The following is a 15,180-nucleotide window of genomic DNA, read 5'->3' as shown; positions in this document are numbered from 1 at the left end:
TGATGTAACCCCGACTCAGATACAGCATGGGGATTCGAACCCACGCCCACCTGCCACGCCCGGTTTTTGGTCCCATTCACTTCAATTCATTTTTTGGAAGTTCAAGATATCAACGCCGTTCCAACTCTGAATCGTAAAGCCAACTGATGACACCCCAACATGGGTACAACATGGGGATTCGAACCCATTTTCACCTGCCAGGCCCATTTTTCAGCTCTATTCACTTCAATTCATTTTTTGAAAGTTCGAGATATTAACGCCGTTCCAACTGTAAATCGTAAAGCTCACTGATGTAACCCCGACTCAGATACAGCATGGGGATTCGAACCCACGCCCACCTGCCACGCCCGGTTTTCAGCCCCATTCACTTCCATAAATTTTTTGAAAGTTTGAGATATCAACGCCGTTCCAACTCTAAATCGTAAAGCCCACTGATGACACCCCAACATGGGTACAACATGGGGATTCGAACCCATGCCCACCTGCCATGCCCGGTTTTTGTCCCCATTCACTTCCATTCATTTTTTGAAAGTTCGAGATATCAACGCCGTTCCAACTCTAAATCGTAAAGCCCACTGATGTTACCCCGACTCAGATACAGCATGGGGATTCGAACCCACGCCCACCTGCCACGCCCGTTTTTTGGTCCCATTCACTTCAATTTATTTTTTGGAAGTTCAAGATATCAACGCCGTTCCAACTCTGAATCGTAAAGCCAACTGATGACACCCCAACATGGGGATTCGAACCCATTTTCACCTGCCAGGCCCATTTTTCAGCTCTATTCACTTCCATTCATTTTTTGAAAGTTCGAAATATTAACGCCGTTCCAACTCTAAACCGTAAAGCTCACTGATGTAACCCCGACTCAGATACAGCATGGGGATTCGAACCCACACCCACCTGCCACGCCCGGTTTTTGTCCCCATTCACTTCCATTCATTTTTTGAAAGTTCGAGATATCAACGCCGTTCCAACTCTATATCGTAAAGCCCACTGATGACACCCTGACTTCGGTACAGCATGGGGATTCGAACCCACGCCCACCTGCCACGCCCGGTTTTCAGCCCCATTCACTTCCATTCATTTTTTGAAAGTTTGAGATATCAACGCCGTTCCAACTCTAAATCGTAAAGCCCACTGATGACACCCCAACATGGGTACAACATGGGGATTCGAACCCATGCCCACCTGCCACGCCCATTTTTCAGCTCCATTCACTTCCATTCATTTTTTGAAAGTTTGAGATATCAACACCGTTCCAACTCTATATCGTAAAGCCCACTGATGTAACCCAGACTCAGATACAGCATGGGGATTCGAACCCACGCCCACCTGCCACGCCCGGTTTTCAGCCCCATTCACTTCCATTCATTTTTTGAAAGTTTGAGATATTAACGCCGTTCCAACTCTAAATCGTAAAGCCCACTGATGTAACCCCGACTCAGGTACAGCATGGGGATTTGAACCCACGCCCACCTGCCACGCCCGGTTTTTGGCTTTATTTACTTCCATTCATTTTTTGAAAGTTCGAGATATCAACGCCGTTCCAACTCTAAATCGTAAAGCCCACTGATGACACCCCGAGTTGGATAAAGCATTGGGATACGCGCGCCCGCCCGGTCGGCACACGGCAATCACACTCGCATTTTCTCCGGAAATGCACTCTCTAGTTATTATTATTGTTGTTAGTATTAGTAGTATTAATAATATATTTTTTATTATCATTCTTCTTATTATTACAATTATTGTTAATAGTATTATTATTATTATTATTATTATTATTATTATTATTAATAATAATAATAATAATAATAATGTTTTTGTTTGGATTATTGCTATTATTATTTCTAAATGTGTTTATTATTATTACTATTATTATTATTAATAATAATAATAATAATAATAATGTCTTTGTTATTTGTTGTATTATTATTATTTTTGTTAGTAATATTACAAAGTAATAATAATCATTATTATTATTAATAATATTTTTGTTAATATTATTGCTATTATTATTTCAAAATATATTTTTTATTATTATTATTATTATTATTATTAATATAATTATTGTATTATTATTATCATTGTTATTATTGTTAGTAGTATTACTTTATTTGTATTATTATTTTATGATTATTATTGTTATTGTTGGTAGTATTATTCTATTATTAATAATAATAATAAAAAAAAATTTTAATTAGTTTATTATTAATATTTTATTATTATTATTATACATTTTTTAAATGATTTTATTATTAACGTAACTTTTTATTTTTATTAATAATATTTTTACTTTTTACTTTTTTATTATTTATTAATATTATTATTATTTTTTATTATTTTAAATTTTTTAAGTATTTTATTATTAATATTTTTACTTTTCTATTATTTTTATTATTTATTATTATTATAAATTTTTTAAGTATTTTATTATTAATATTTTACTTTTCTATTATTTTTATTATTTATTATTATTAATAATTTTTAAAAATTATTTTATTATTAATATTTTATTTTCATTCTTTTATTATTAATACTTTTATTTTATTTTTTTTATTATTATTGTTGATTGTTGTTCATGAAGTACTTGTGCATTTACGTTTGCAGATAAATGAACAGAATGTACAAACTAGTGTTCAGGCAGCTTCAGGAACCCAGGTTTGGTCACCATCTTTGTTTATTTTATGTAGTTTGGTATGTTTTCTGTCTGGATTTCAGTCTCAACAGTTTGTGGTTGCCGTTGTCTGATTCTCCTCTTCATGATGCTTTGTACATTGTTAATGGGAGACAGATCTGAACTGCAGGCAGGCCAGTCAAGCACACACACACACACACACACACACACACACACACACACACACAACCTAATGGCTGGACTGTTTCAATCACCCACTTAATGGCATCTAATTGAACTTATGAACAACGGACGTCAAAATGTCTTCATTTAAATCCATTAGTCATGTTTGTTTGGTTTAAATTTTAGCTGGACCCCTCAGGAGGGAGACGGGAACCCCTGCATCCTCCCCTCCCCCCGTGAGCCATCCAGCTTTTCTTCTTCCTAATGAAGGTCAGAGTCGAGGCCCCGGTGATTGTCTATCCCAACCTGCCGTTATCTCTGAGCGGGGGATTTAATCCTAATTGTGTTGTACACTGGTGCGCTGCTTTGTGCTGGTGCTCCGAAGGACCGTCCTTCTCCTCTTATTATCCAGCCATGCCTCCAACCAGCTTTAATGTCCATTCTGTTTTATTTCATTCAATCACCGGGACTGTTTTCCTTTTTCATTACCTCCGTGATGTGTGGACCCTCTTTCATCAGGCAGGGGTGAATGAATGAGGGCCGCACCCACCCCTCCCTGATGAAAGAGCGCATTGTAAAAAGATTTGACCGTGAGGATTGTCGATTTGATTCCATACGTCTCCCGTTGGCCATATATTACCGCCTGGTGTTTATTTCTGTTTTGATTATGACTCTGCCCTGTCGTCCGCTGTCTTAGATTGATGTGGACCGATAGAGGCCGGGAGGAGAGAGGAATCGGATATGTAAACGCCCGAAGATGAACCAGGACTGGATGGACGGCCCCGGTGACTGGAACCTTTTCCTACAGACCTGGGAGATGCAGCCACTTGCTCATCAAACCTACAGTATGTATACATATTTTTTACAGAGGTGCAGGAAAACTGCACCAGTCTGGAGAGTAAGAGGACGAGGACGGACGAGAAAAGTCTCAACGATTAAATCAGGCGTGTGGACGCTGAAGGTCGAGGAACAGAGGCGTACGTTTGGATTCTTAAACTCTTTATCTGGCACTGATCAATGATGCTGCACAGAGACGGGGGATAATAGAGATCAGTGCGTGACTCTCCATGCACGATACGGATCTCTGTATGAACCCTCCTGGTGCAAGTGAAAAGAAGCGGTCGGTGCTGCACACATGTCAAAGGAGGCGTGTGTTAGTCATGATCCTCCTCGGTCAGGAGTGGAGGTCTGCAGAATAACATCAGGGAAAATGCATCCCTTTTTCTCCCAGTTTAGTCGTACCCAGTTCCTCTTGCTCTGGTGGAGACCCTGATGGTGTACGAGGAGGGTATATTCTCCTGACACACCCTCCCTCCGACCCCTGAGTATTATTGGTGCCACGCTTGCTATGATTTGTTATTCACAGGAACCAGAGTGGGATGTTTTTCTGGGTTTATAATCAGATCTGCATCCTGAGGGGCACAAGCGGTGTTTTATTTGAAAGTATAAAACGATTTGAATACATCGAATTGAATCAAACGAAATCAAAAGCTCCGTTGGAATGAAATAAAAACAGACGAGAGGAGAACGTACGCTTTTTAACCCTCTTAAACATCTTTAAGTGCAAGGTTAGTTCTCACCGAGAGTTTTTATTCATCGTCTGAAGACGGTACGAGACCGACCTCTCATCACACACACAGAAAATCTCAAATCTATTTATTCATTCGGCTTCTTTCACACAGCGCGGCCAGGTAAATCACGAGTGTTTTTAAGAGGGTTCTGTTTATAATAAGACGAGCTTTTATATATAATAACTGCGGATCTTAAGTTCTGTTGATGGTTTGTATGAGTATATAAAAGCTGTTATGGTGCTGCGTATAGAACTGAATTAAATGAATAAATTTCTACAACGTGAAGTCTCAGTAAACACAGAAAGAAAATGTTTTATATATATGCTTTGTGCTTTATTATTCACCTCCAACTTCTCTTGTAGAATCTTCACTCATTCTTCTCCTGCAGAAGCTTCCGGCTGTTTTCTACAGGATCTAAATCCGGAGACTGAAAATGCTGCTTGGCTCTCGCTGTGGTTCTCTAGAGTCCTGCACCTTTCCAGACTGATAGATTTGTATGACTCTGTTTTGCGTCTGTATCTGAATCTCTGTAGAACGTAGATCACCAGGACAGGTTCTGTTTAATGTTTAAGTGATGTTTAGATCCAGCCACCTGGGCGTGGCTCGTCAAATTCATCCCCACTGACAGCTAAACTTGGTTAACTAGTCGATTTCCCTCGGTAGGGGGCGAATACTTTCTCACAGCACTGTCAGCCTCCACACAAACCGCTGATCCACGTGGCCGAACAGTTCCAGGTTCGATTCGTCACTCCATAGAACTGTGTTCCAGAACCCTGCAGTCCTGTCCGAATTCCTTCTGGTGGATCCCAGTCCGGTCCAGTCCACACGTCCTGTAGTTCATGGTCAGTTGTTCGGCCATGAAGTTCTTGGTAATTGTGGGATCTTCTCATGGACATGTTTGTCTTAATCATCATCAGATCATCCTGCTATAATTTATTATTTATTATTATTATTGTTATTATTATTTATTAAGATTATTCTTATTATTATTTTTATTATAGTTTTCAATTATTATTATTATTATTATAGTTTTAATTATTTTTATTATTGTTTTTAATTATTATTATTACTATTATTATTGTTTATTAAGATTAATAAACATCAACATAATCAACATCATCATTATTATTTTATTATTATTATTATTATTATCATTTTTATTATTATGTATTATTGTTATTATTAATATTATTATTACTTTTATTATTATTATTTCTATTATTATTAATTAAGATTATTATTATTATTATTACTATTATTATTAATTAAGATTATTATTATTTTTTATTTTTTTATTATAGTTTTCAATTATTTTTTATAATTGTTTTTAATTATTATTATTATTTATTAAGATTATTCTTATTGTTGTTTTTAATTTTATTTTATTGTCATCAGTATCATTATTATTATTATTATTATTATTGTTTTTAATTATTATTATAAATATTATTACTATTATTATTTATTAATATTATTATTATTAATATTATTATTATTTATTAAGATGAATAAATATCAACATAATCAACATCATATCATCATATTTTTTATTATTATATATTTATATTATTATTATTATTATTATAAGGGGGTAATTACTTTTTCACATCAAGCCAAGTAGGGCTGAACATCATTTTTCAGTCAGTAGGGGGGCTAATACTTTTTCACAGCACTGTCAGCCTGTGTTCCAGAACCCTGCAGTTCTGTCTGAATTCCTTCTGGTGGATCCCAGTCTGGTCCAGTCCAGTCCAGCCTTTCTGTAGTTCATGGTCATGGTAGAGTCTGATCATGAAGTTCTTGGTTATTGTGGGATCTTCTCATGGACATGTTGGTCCCAATCATCATGAAATCATCATGTAAGTCTCCTGCAGGAACACGGGGGGTCCTGATGAGTTTGTTGAGGCCCCTGGATGAAATTTTGGACCAACTTTAGAACTTCCAGGTCGTCTTCTAGCTGTTGAATCTCTGGAAGCAACTGAAAGCTTGTTATTGCATCCAGATGGGTTCATTATGTTGGAACCCAACTTTAGGTCCTACAGACTAGCAGTAGTTTATAAGGTCAGTAATATTCTGTGTCTATTACACCAGCCCACCAGTGCTGAGACCCGGGTTCGAGTCCACCCCTCCCTGCCATCCTCTCCTCTCCTTTGGTTCCTGCAGGACACTGTGGCAGAGACACACCAGTCAAACCCTGACACCCAATCTGACGGGGATATAAGAGAAAATGCAGCGTTGAAATGTTAGCGTGGGTGTGAGGGGATGTCCTGAACGGGAGCGTTAGCACCATGAGGAGTAACATCACGCACCATTCCAAAATCTCCACACCCCATAAACCCTGTTAGATACCTCCACCGTACCATAGGACTCAAACCAGAGACCTACTGCTGGATTTAACTCTATTTCTATACACGTACATTGATGTAAAACACCTAACGGACCTCCATATGACCAAAAGTATGTGGACACGTATGTGGACCCCTGACCATGAGCTTGTTGGACTTCCCAACTCAAAACAGTCATGAACATGGAGTTTTTGGACTGTGTCTGTGGAAATTTCAGTCCTTTTATTAAAAAGGAACATGTAAGGTCCAGTCCAGCTCTGATGTTAACCAGGAAGGCCTCACTCACAATCAGCATTCTAATTCTTCCCAAATGTGTTTACTGGGGTTGAGGTCGGGGCTCTGGACTCATCAAACCATGTTTCTATGAATCTCACATCATACCAGAGCAGAAAAGAGCCTTCCCTAAACTGTTGCTGCAAAGTCTGAAGCATTTTATTTATATTATTTTGCTTTTATTTGATTTTGTGCTCCTGTGTGCAATAAGTGTGGCTAAAACACCTGAGCTCAATAATTAGAAAGGGTGTTCATATACTTTTGGCCATACAGAAATGTTTATATTCACCACAAATGTACTCACATTTTAAATTGTATATATGAGAAAATAAACATTAATAATTTATATTTAACAGCTTTAAAATGTCAACAGCAGTAAAAATTTAGCTTTTGCAGCGTTGTGGTTCAATCTTGACCTGTTAGTCTTTACAAATTGTTACAAATTATTATTATTACTATGATTGTTTTTTTTTAATGCATTTTCTCCCCCCTCTCCAATTACCCGAAGGCATCATGCTTCCCTGCTCTGACCGAGGAGAACAAAGCTAACCCACGCCCCCTCCGACATGTGGGCAGCTGTTATTATATTTTATTTTTGTTTTATTTTATTTTTGTTCATTATTATCATTATTATCAGCATCATTATTATTATTGTTATTAATATTTTATTTTTATTTTTGTTTTTAATTATATTTATTTTTATTATTATATTATTATTATTATTATTATAGATTTTAATTATTGTTTTAATTATTATTATTACTATTATTACTTTTATTATTATTTATTAAAAGTATTGTATTATTATTATTTTTTGTTTTATTATGAGTATTATTCAGGTAAAAACTCGTGAATACGTGAACGTGCACGCGCGTCCACCCACCTTCACACGCACGCGCTCGTGCACGCGCACCCCCCCCCCTCTCCCCGGTTATTAATGAGTGGATTCCTCCAGCATGCTTCAGTTCCCTAATCTGTACTGCTGTTCCTCTGTAAACGATCCGCTGTGTGTGTGTGTGTGTGTGTGTCTGTCTGTCTGTGTGTGTGTGTGTGTGTGTGTGTGTGTGTGTGTGTGTGTGTGTGTGTGTGTGTGTGTGTGTGTGTGTGTGTGATCTGCTGTCCTCTTCTAATCATTTCTATTAATTCCTGCTGTAATTTCAGGCCTGTAACACAGCGGTGGAATGAAGAGGCTCAGAGCTAAATGATGGACATCGACATCACCAGCTCTTCACTTCAGTCTTCCACAAGTGCACTCATTTCATATTCATATTTATAATAAGATTTTTATGACTTCCACCTCCCCCACAAAATACAAATAATAAAAATGTCAGATTTATTAAGGTGTTTGCTTTGATTTTTTGCAAAACTGATCATGTTTTTCCTGAAAAGCTATTTAATTAGATTGTACTGTAAAATCAGTGTTTTAATGTCATGCTAAAGGGAATAAAATATTTAACATACACACTTTTGAAAATAGTTGAAAATATTCATATTTTTTATTTTGTGATCTTTTTCACCCTGTAGAACATGAAGCAGACTTCATATTTATATAAAGTTATTTAGCTTAAAGTCTTCTTATCCTAATAAATTGTAAATAAAATGAATTAAAAATAAAAATGAATTAAAATTAAAAAACCTAAATTCCAAAAATTCATTCTTTGTACTGAAGGTTTTTTTTCTGAATATGTGTGAATATTAACTATATTAAATATATCCGGGCACTTGTAGTCTAGTGGTTAAGGTACTAATAATCAGAAGTTCACTGGTTCAAGCCCCAACACTGCCAAGTTGCCACTGTTGGGCCCTTGATTGTTTAGACAGTATACTGTCCGAGTACTGTAAGTCACTTTGGATAAAAGCGTCTCCTAAATGCTGAAAATGTAAATTTAACTAAATATGCAGCTGCTGGAGCAGCTTGTTTGTTTACATCCATCTGCATGTGATTACAATGCCTGGACTCTGAACTTGTGAGACACTTTTATCCAAAGCGACTTACAGTACAGTTACAGTATACAGTCTGAGCATTTGTGGGTTAAGGGCCTTGCTCAAGGGCCCAACAGCAGTAACCTGGCAGCTGTGAGGCTTGAACCAGCAACCTTCTGATTACTAGTCCAGTACCTTAACCACTAGGCTACAGCTTGCCTTGTATTATTTATTAAGGTTTTAATAAAACATGCATACATCAGATACATAAAATGATTTTAAGGTTTACTGATTTATAATATATTTTATTTCAAAGCAGTTATGAATATAAAATGTATTTATTATTTATCATCTTGATAGATTTATTATTTAGAAATTTAAATCTATAAAACAGAACCCCAGCTGTTGATGTGTGACCCTCAGCTCCTCACATGAACTCCTGTTTAATTTTACCTGCTCGGTGGAATTGAGGAGCTTGATATGAAGATGCCACCATCGGTGACCTCAATCACTTTGGTTCTGTGTGAAATACAATCGTACAAAAGTAAAATTAACCAGCGTTACAGCTTCAGGATCCTACAGTCCTGTCAGTGGAAAAGAAGAGATCAAATCTCACGTACAGCAGCACCGGAGGAGGAATTTTACATTCCAGTTAAACAGGTAACTCTTCAGGTCGGCCTTGCTGAAACAGACCTGAGACTTTAAATGCGTGGAAATTAAAACTGTGCAATTAAAAATAAAGCATGTAGATAATAAAAGTGTATAATAAAATGTGTGTAATGTTTTTATTTCTAATATTAAAGCAGCAGCATCACATTGTGCAAAAGATCACACCCAGTCAGAGCTCTGTTTAAAATGTATATAAATTAAATTATTAATGATTTAAAGGGCTGAAAATGAAGCAAAAATAAATAATGCACATAAATAAAAAGCTAAATTAAAATAATCTGCAGGACTGAGATCAAGTAAAGGAAAGAAATTTCTGGTATACAGAACCTCACTGCACTCTCAGCTTAGATCTCACAATCAGACTGAATCTTATATAGATTAAATGTATATGTAAATACCCAGTTTAAGCTGTAATGTGTAGATCAGCAAATAATCTGTGTGCCTACATTTAAGAAAAACACTTTATGCTTAATTACAAACCCTTGTGCTAAAGATCAGCTAAAGGTCAGAGCTGTTATACACGCCTAAATAAAGCACATGTACGTTCACTCTTTCTTCCACTCATTTAGGATCACAATGCCACCGTCAACAGTCTTTTTGTGCATGTGTTGCGTCTGCATTCATGCAAATAAATAATACGAATCAGAAATAGCAATTAGCTCGGAATGACATGGGCTGCAGGAGCCTGAGGTTTGGAGATAAACTGGGCAAGTGAAGAATCTCTCAACAGCACGTTTCACTTCAGTTTAGCTCAGTCGAAGCATCACAATTCAAAATAAAACTGGTAAAAGGACAAACATAAAAGCCCAATCAAAGCTGTAACATAAAATAGAATGTGTTATATAATGCATGACTATATTAATAAAGCAGAGTATTTATCTATAGATGCATATGTATTCTTTATTATCCATCATGCCATCATTAATACCCTATAATTATTCCCCCTATGTACCTTGTGTACCTGCATTTTAAATAAAACACTGCACATAAACATCAGCCCAAATGCTGATCAGCTGAGGGAAGTGTGAGGGTTTGGTGCTTCATTCTCTAAAATAGAATGTGTTATCTTAGTATAATGCACAGCTATATTAATAAAGCAGAGTATTTATCTATAGATGCATATTTATTCTTTATTATCCATCATGCCATCATTAATAGCCTATAATTATTTCCCCTGTATGTGTAGCTGCATTTTAAATAAAACACTGCACATAAACATCAGCCCAAGTACATCAGCTGAAGGAAGTGTGAGGATTTGGTGCTTCATTCTCTGAAATAAAATAAAATAAAATAAAAGCTATAATTCCTGACTGACTGAATGGATATAATATCTGAACATGCATGTACATGAAAGTTCATGATTAAAGGAGCGAGTGCTAAATGACAAATCCATTCTGAGGTCCTGGGTGCTGAAGATCAGGACCAGGCTGTATTTCAGAGAGCAATCACATCACAGCCGGCCTCTGATAGATCAGCTTCCTCAGCATGTCTGGCCCCGGGCTGATTTTACTACACTGATCTTTTTTTAAGGAGTCACATTTACATGTTAATGTCCTCCTGCATTAAAGCATCTTCCACCGGGAGAAGAAAGAACTGCAGAGAGAAGAAAGAACAGCAGAAAGAACAGCAGAGAGAACAGCAGAGAGAACAGCAGAGAGAACAGCCATGCTACTGTGATCAGGATGCTTTAATTTCTCTTACTATAAATAAATGTTAAATTTAATTCAATACTAAAAATACAATCATAGGTTTTTAATTTAATCAAAACATGAAGCATATAAAAATAAAAAAAAGTGCTGGTACATTTTGCTTGCAACAGAATACATTTATTTATTTATTTATTTTAATTGTAGTGGTTTATTTATGGATGGATTTCAGTTTCATTTGCTTGGATCAAATTAATTTCGGCTCTTGTATTAATAAAATGTTGGTTAATTGGTGGCACCACGGTGGCCTTGATGGCACCTCATTCAGCATCCTGCCCCTCCCTGATAAAATACCATGTAAAAAACAGGCAGTATTGTTGACGCGCAACTCCAACCATCCAGGATCGATCCTCGCCTTCATGCGCTGCCGTTTATTTTATCACCCCAAAACATGAAAACATGTTACTGATCCAAATCGCTCATTTGTGAATGAGTGAGGGTGAATAGATGAGTGGGTGTGGCCCTGTTGTAGACTGATGCATCGCTCAGGCTGTGTTTCGGGCTCCGAACCCACATTTCTAATTCAAAAACAATATGAATGAATCAGCATGAGTCGATTCCTTCATCTGTAGCTAATAAACGGGACCGAAAACTGTCTGTTTTATTTATTTATTTATTTATTTATTTATTTATTTATTTATTTATTTATTTATTTATTTATTTATTTATTTATTTATTTATTTATTTATTTATTATTATTATTATTATTATTATTATTTATCATTATTATTTATTTATTTATTCATTCATTATTTATTATTATTATTATTATGATTAGGCACTAATACAAATATAAATTACTATTTTAATTGTACTGAAACTATGTTCTATTTTTACTCAATAATCAATTATTGTTAAGTTAAAAGAAGAATAAATTCAGTTTAATTTAAAGCTTTTACTTTAAAATTTCTCATATTTACCAAAAGCACCAAATTAATTCAAACACAATTTGATTCAGTTCCTTTCTATCTTATTTCTACTCAGTATTGTTCAGATTTCATTTCTTAAACTAACAGTATTAAAAACAGAAACAATACTTGTGGATTTATATTATTATATTATATATTAGAAATATCAAATATTTATTTACATCATATATAGTTTTGCAGTTTTGGTTCATTTCTCTCAAAAAACCATCACAACCCACAGGTTTTTAATTCTCTCCTGTTACCGCCTTTATTGAAACGACTTTCATCCTCCCTACCATCAGCACTGATCTGAGAGTGGGATTAGAACCTCTACTGTCACCCTAGAACCTACAGAATCCCGAACTGTGTTCCTAATGTCAGATTCTGGGACTCGAACATCGGTGTGTGTGCTGACCTTTATTCAACATGACATGTTTTACACCAGGGTCACAGTGCTGGAGATCAGAGGAGCTAAACACACACACACACACACACACACATACACACACACACACACACACACACACGCTGCACTCTGTCCCAGGAGAACCGGCCAATTGTTCCCGTTTAATAAAAATGGTCCCGGGAGGGGTTCAGGACACACGGGGGGTTTAATTCTGACTGGCAGTGGGTTAGATATTTATTCTGTATAAAACAACAACAACACAGAAGAACTTTTGACATTTTCATTAATAAATTAATTCACTTTGTGATGGTAAAATGTGTCATAATAAATGCGACTGTGATTTAAATCATAAAAATATAATAAATAAGAGACATGGAGGTAAAATAAAAATAGAAAGTGACCGACTGTGTGTGTAAGATATTTAACTTATAAACCCCCAAATCTTAATGAAGATAATTAATATTTTATAAAAATAAAATAAGAATGTAACTTGTCTTGTAGTCTTTGTCTATCTAAATTCATAATATTGTTATATTATTATTATTGTTGTTGTTGTTATCATATTATTATTATTATTATTATTATTGTTGTTGTTGTTGTTATCATATTATTAATATTATTATCATCATCATTATTTATTATTATTATTGTTATTGTTGTGGTTGTTAATAATAATAATATAATTTGTATTAGTATTACCATTATTGTTATTATTATTATTATTATTATTAACAATAATAATAATAACCGAGATTTTTAGGTTGGATCTAAAATAATGATATTTTTCCACTTGATTAAAGTAATTCTTTAATAATCGGATGTTCATGATTGTTGTGGTTTCGGATCTGTTGGGGGTCTGTGTGTGTTTGTAGAGATTAAAAGGTTTAGGGGACAGAGGGGAGTGGACTAGCTGACCCTGCTTTTATTCCTGCCTCCTCAAATCATGGTCAGAGATTGTGACATGCCAGCGTGTGTGTGTGTGTGTGTGTGTAAGACTCGGTGCTGATTGGGCGCCCGGGTTGGATGGTGAACGCCCTGCCGTTTACGCGCAGCCCAGCCTTTTCAACTCGGCCGCCTTTTTGGATTCCATTCAGCGGCTTTTTCTGCTCATTTCCTGAACCAGGTGCTGCGCAAAAAGCTTCAGAGAGGGAAGAAAGCGCGCACTTACGCACGCGTACGCACACACACACGCGCGCAAACACGCACACGCAAACAGTCGAAGCGGCGAGCGCAGGAGTTTTTTTCCCATCATCGGTGCGGAGTTTGGCTGTGGGTCCGACCTGACGAGTTTAAAAATAGAGCATTTTTAATCATCTGAAACTTTGCACTGAAAGTTTGCGCTGGATGTTTTACCGATGCGCCAATCCAGAAGTGGCATGACCGGCGTGTACGCGCAAGACAGGTGAACTATTTTCTCTCTCTTTTTGTGCAACTTTTTTGAATAATTCGGAAACAGAACTGGAGAAGATACACGCACCGCTTGCAGCAGCCATGTCTAAGCCGGCAGATCACATCAAGAGACCGATGAACGCCTTCATGGTGTGGTCCCGCGGTCAGAGACGGAAAATGGCCCAGGAGAATCCAAAAATGCACAACTCTGAGATCAGCAAGAGGCTCGGAGCCGAATGGAAGCTGCTTTCGGAATCAGAAAAGCGACCCTACATCGACGAGGCCAAGCGGCTGAGGGCGCAGCACATGAAGGAGCACCCGGACTACAAGTACCGGCCCAGGCGCAAACCCAAAAACCTGCTGAAGAAGGACCGGTATGTCTTCCCGCTGCCTTACCTGGGCGACGCCGAGCACCTGAAAGCACTTCCAGTAACATGCGCCGATTCCATGCTGCTCTCCGGACATGAAAAACGCCCGTTCTTGCACCCTGCGGCCTCCGCGCCCTACTCGTTCCTCGACCCGAGTCAGTTCGGTTCGAGCGCGGCGCAGAAGATGGCAGACATGCCGCACGCACTGGCCGCCGCGGCCGCCGGGTCCCTCCCGTACGCGTCCTCTCTGGGCTACCAGAGCAGCGCGTTCGGCGGCCTCGCGTGTCCCGGACAGCACACGCACACCCACCCGTCACCCACCAACCCGGGCTACGTGGTGCCATGCAACTGCACGGCGTGGCCCGCGGCGTCAAGTTTGCAGCCTCCCGTCGCGTATATCCTGTTCCCGGGCATGGGCAAGAGTGGCATCGACCCGTACACGACAGCGCACGCAACAGCGATGTAAAAAGAGACAAAGACGTAAACGAAATAAAGAGCAAGACTTTTTATTAAGTATTTAAAAAAGAAAACTTTAACGTTGTTGAAAATAAAAGTGCCAGAGTTTAGATCATCTTACATTTTTACCTGCATGGTAACGATTTAATGCTGCAGTGCGCGACTTTTAGATTAAATTAGTTTTCTTAGCATATTTATTCATGCGTAAAGCTGACAATTATCAAATCTGGTGTTATTCTTTTATTTTATTTCTGCATTTTTTAGGTCAAGATCAAGAAAATACCAAAACCAACAGACTTGAATTTTGAGCTCAAGATCAATCCAATCCACAAACCCAAATTTAAGACTCAAGACCTCAAAGATCAGGAC

At 37.2% G+C, this 15,180-nt stretch overlaps 1 protein-coding gene across 1 annotated transcript; it reads left to right on the top strand.

Annotated features, from left to right (window-relative positions):
• The first annotated feature begins 9,230 nt into the window (after positions 1-9,230).
• Positions 9,231-14,841, top strand: sox14 (SRY-box transcription factor 14). Its single transcript, XM_062996491.1, has 2 exons — positions 9,231-9,243; positions 14,085-14,841. Exons 1-2 carry the CDS (start codon positions 9,231-9,233, stop codon positions 14,819-14,821), a joined length of 750 nt encoding a protein of 249 aa, XP_062852561.1. The 3' UTR covers positions 14,822-14,841.
• The last annotated feature ends 339 nt before the right edge of the window (positions 14,842-15,180 follow it).

This window comes from Trichomycterus rosablanca, chromosome 6, assembly GCF_030014385.1.
Source record: "Trichomycterus rosablanca isolate fTriRos1 chromosome 6, fTriRos1.hap1, whole genome shotgun sequence".
Taxonomy (NCBI): domain Eukaryota; kingdom Metazoa; phylum Chordata; class Actinopteri; order Siluriformes; family Trichomycteridae; genus Trichomycterus; species Trichomycterus rosablanca.
The sequence above is the reverse complement of the archived record's forward strand: the minus strand, read 5'-3'. Positions and strand labels throughout refer to the sequence as shown.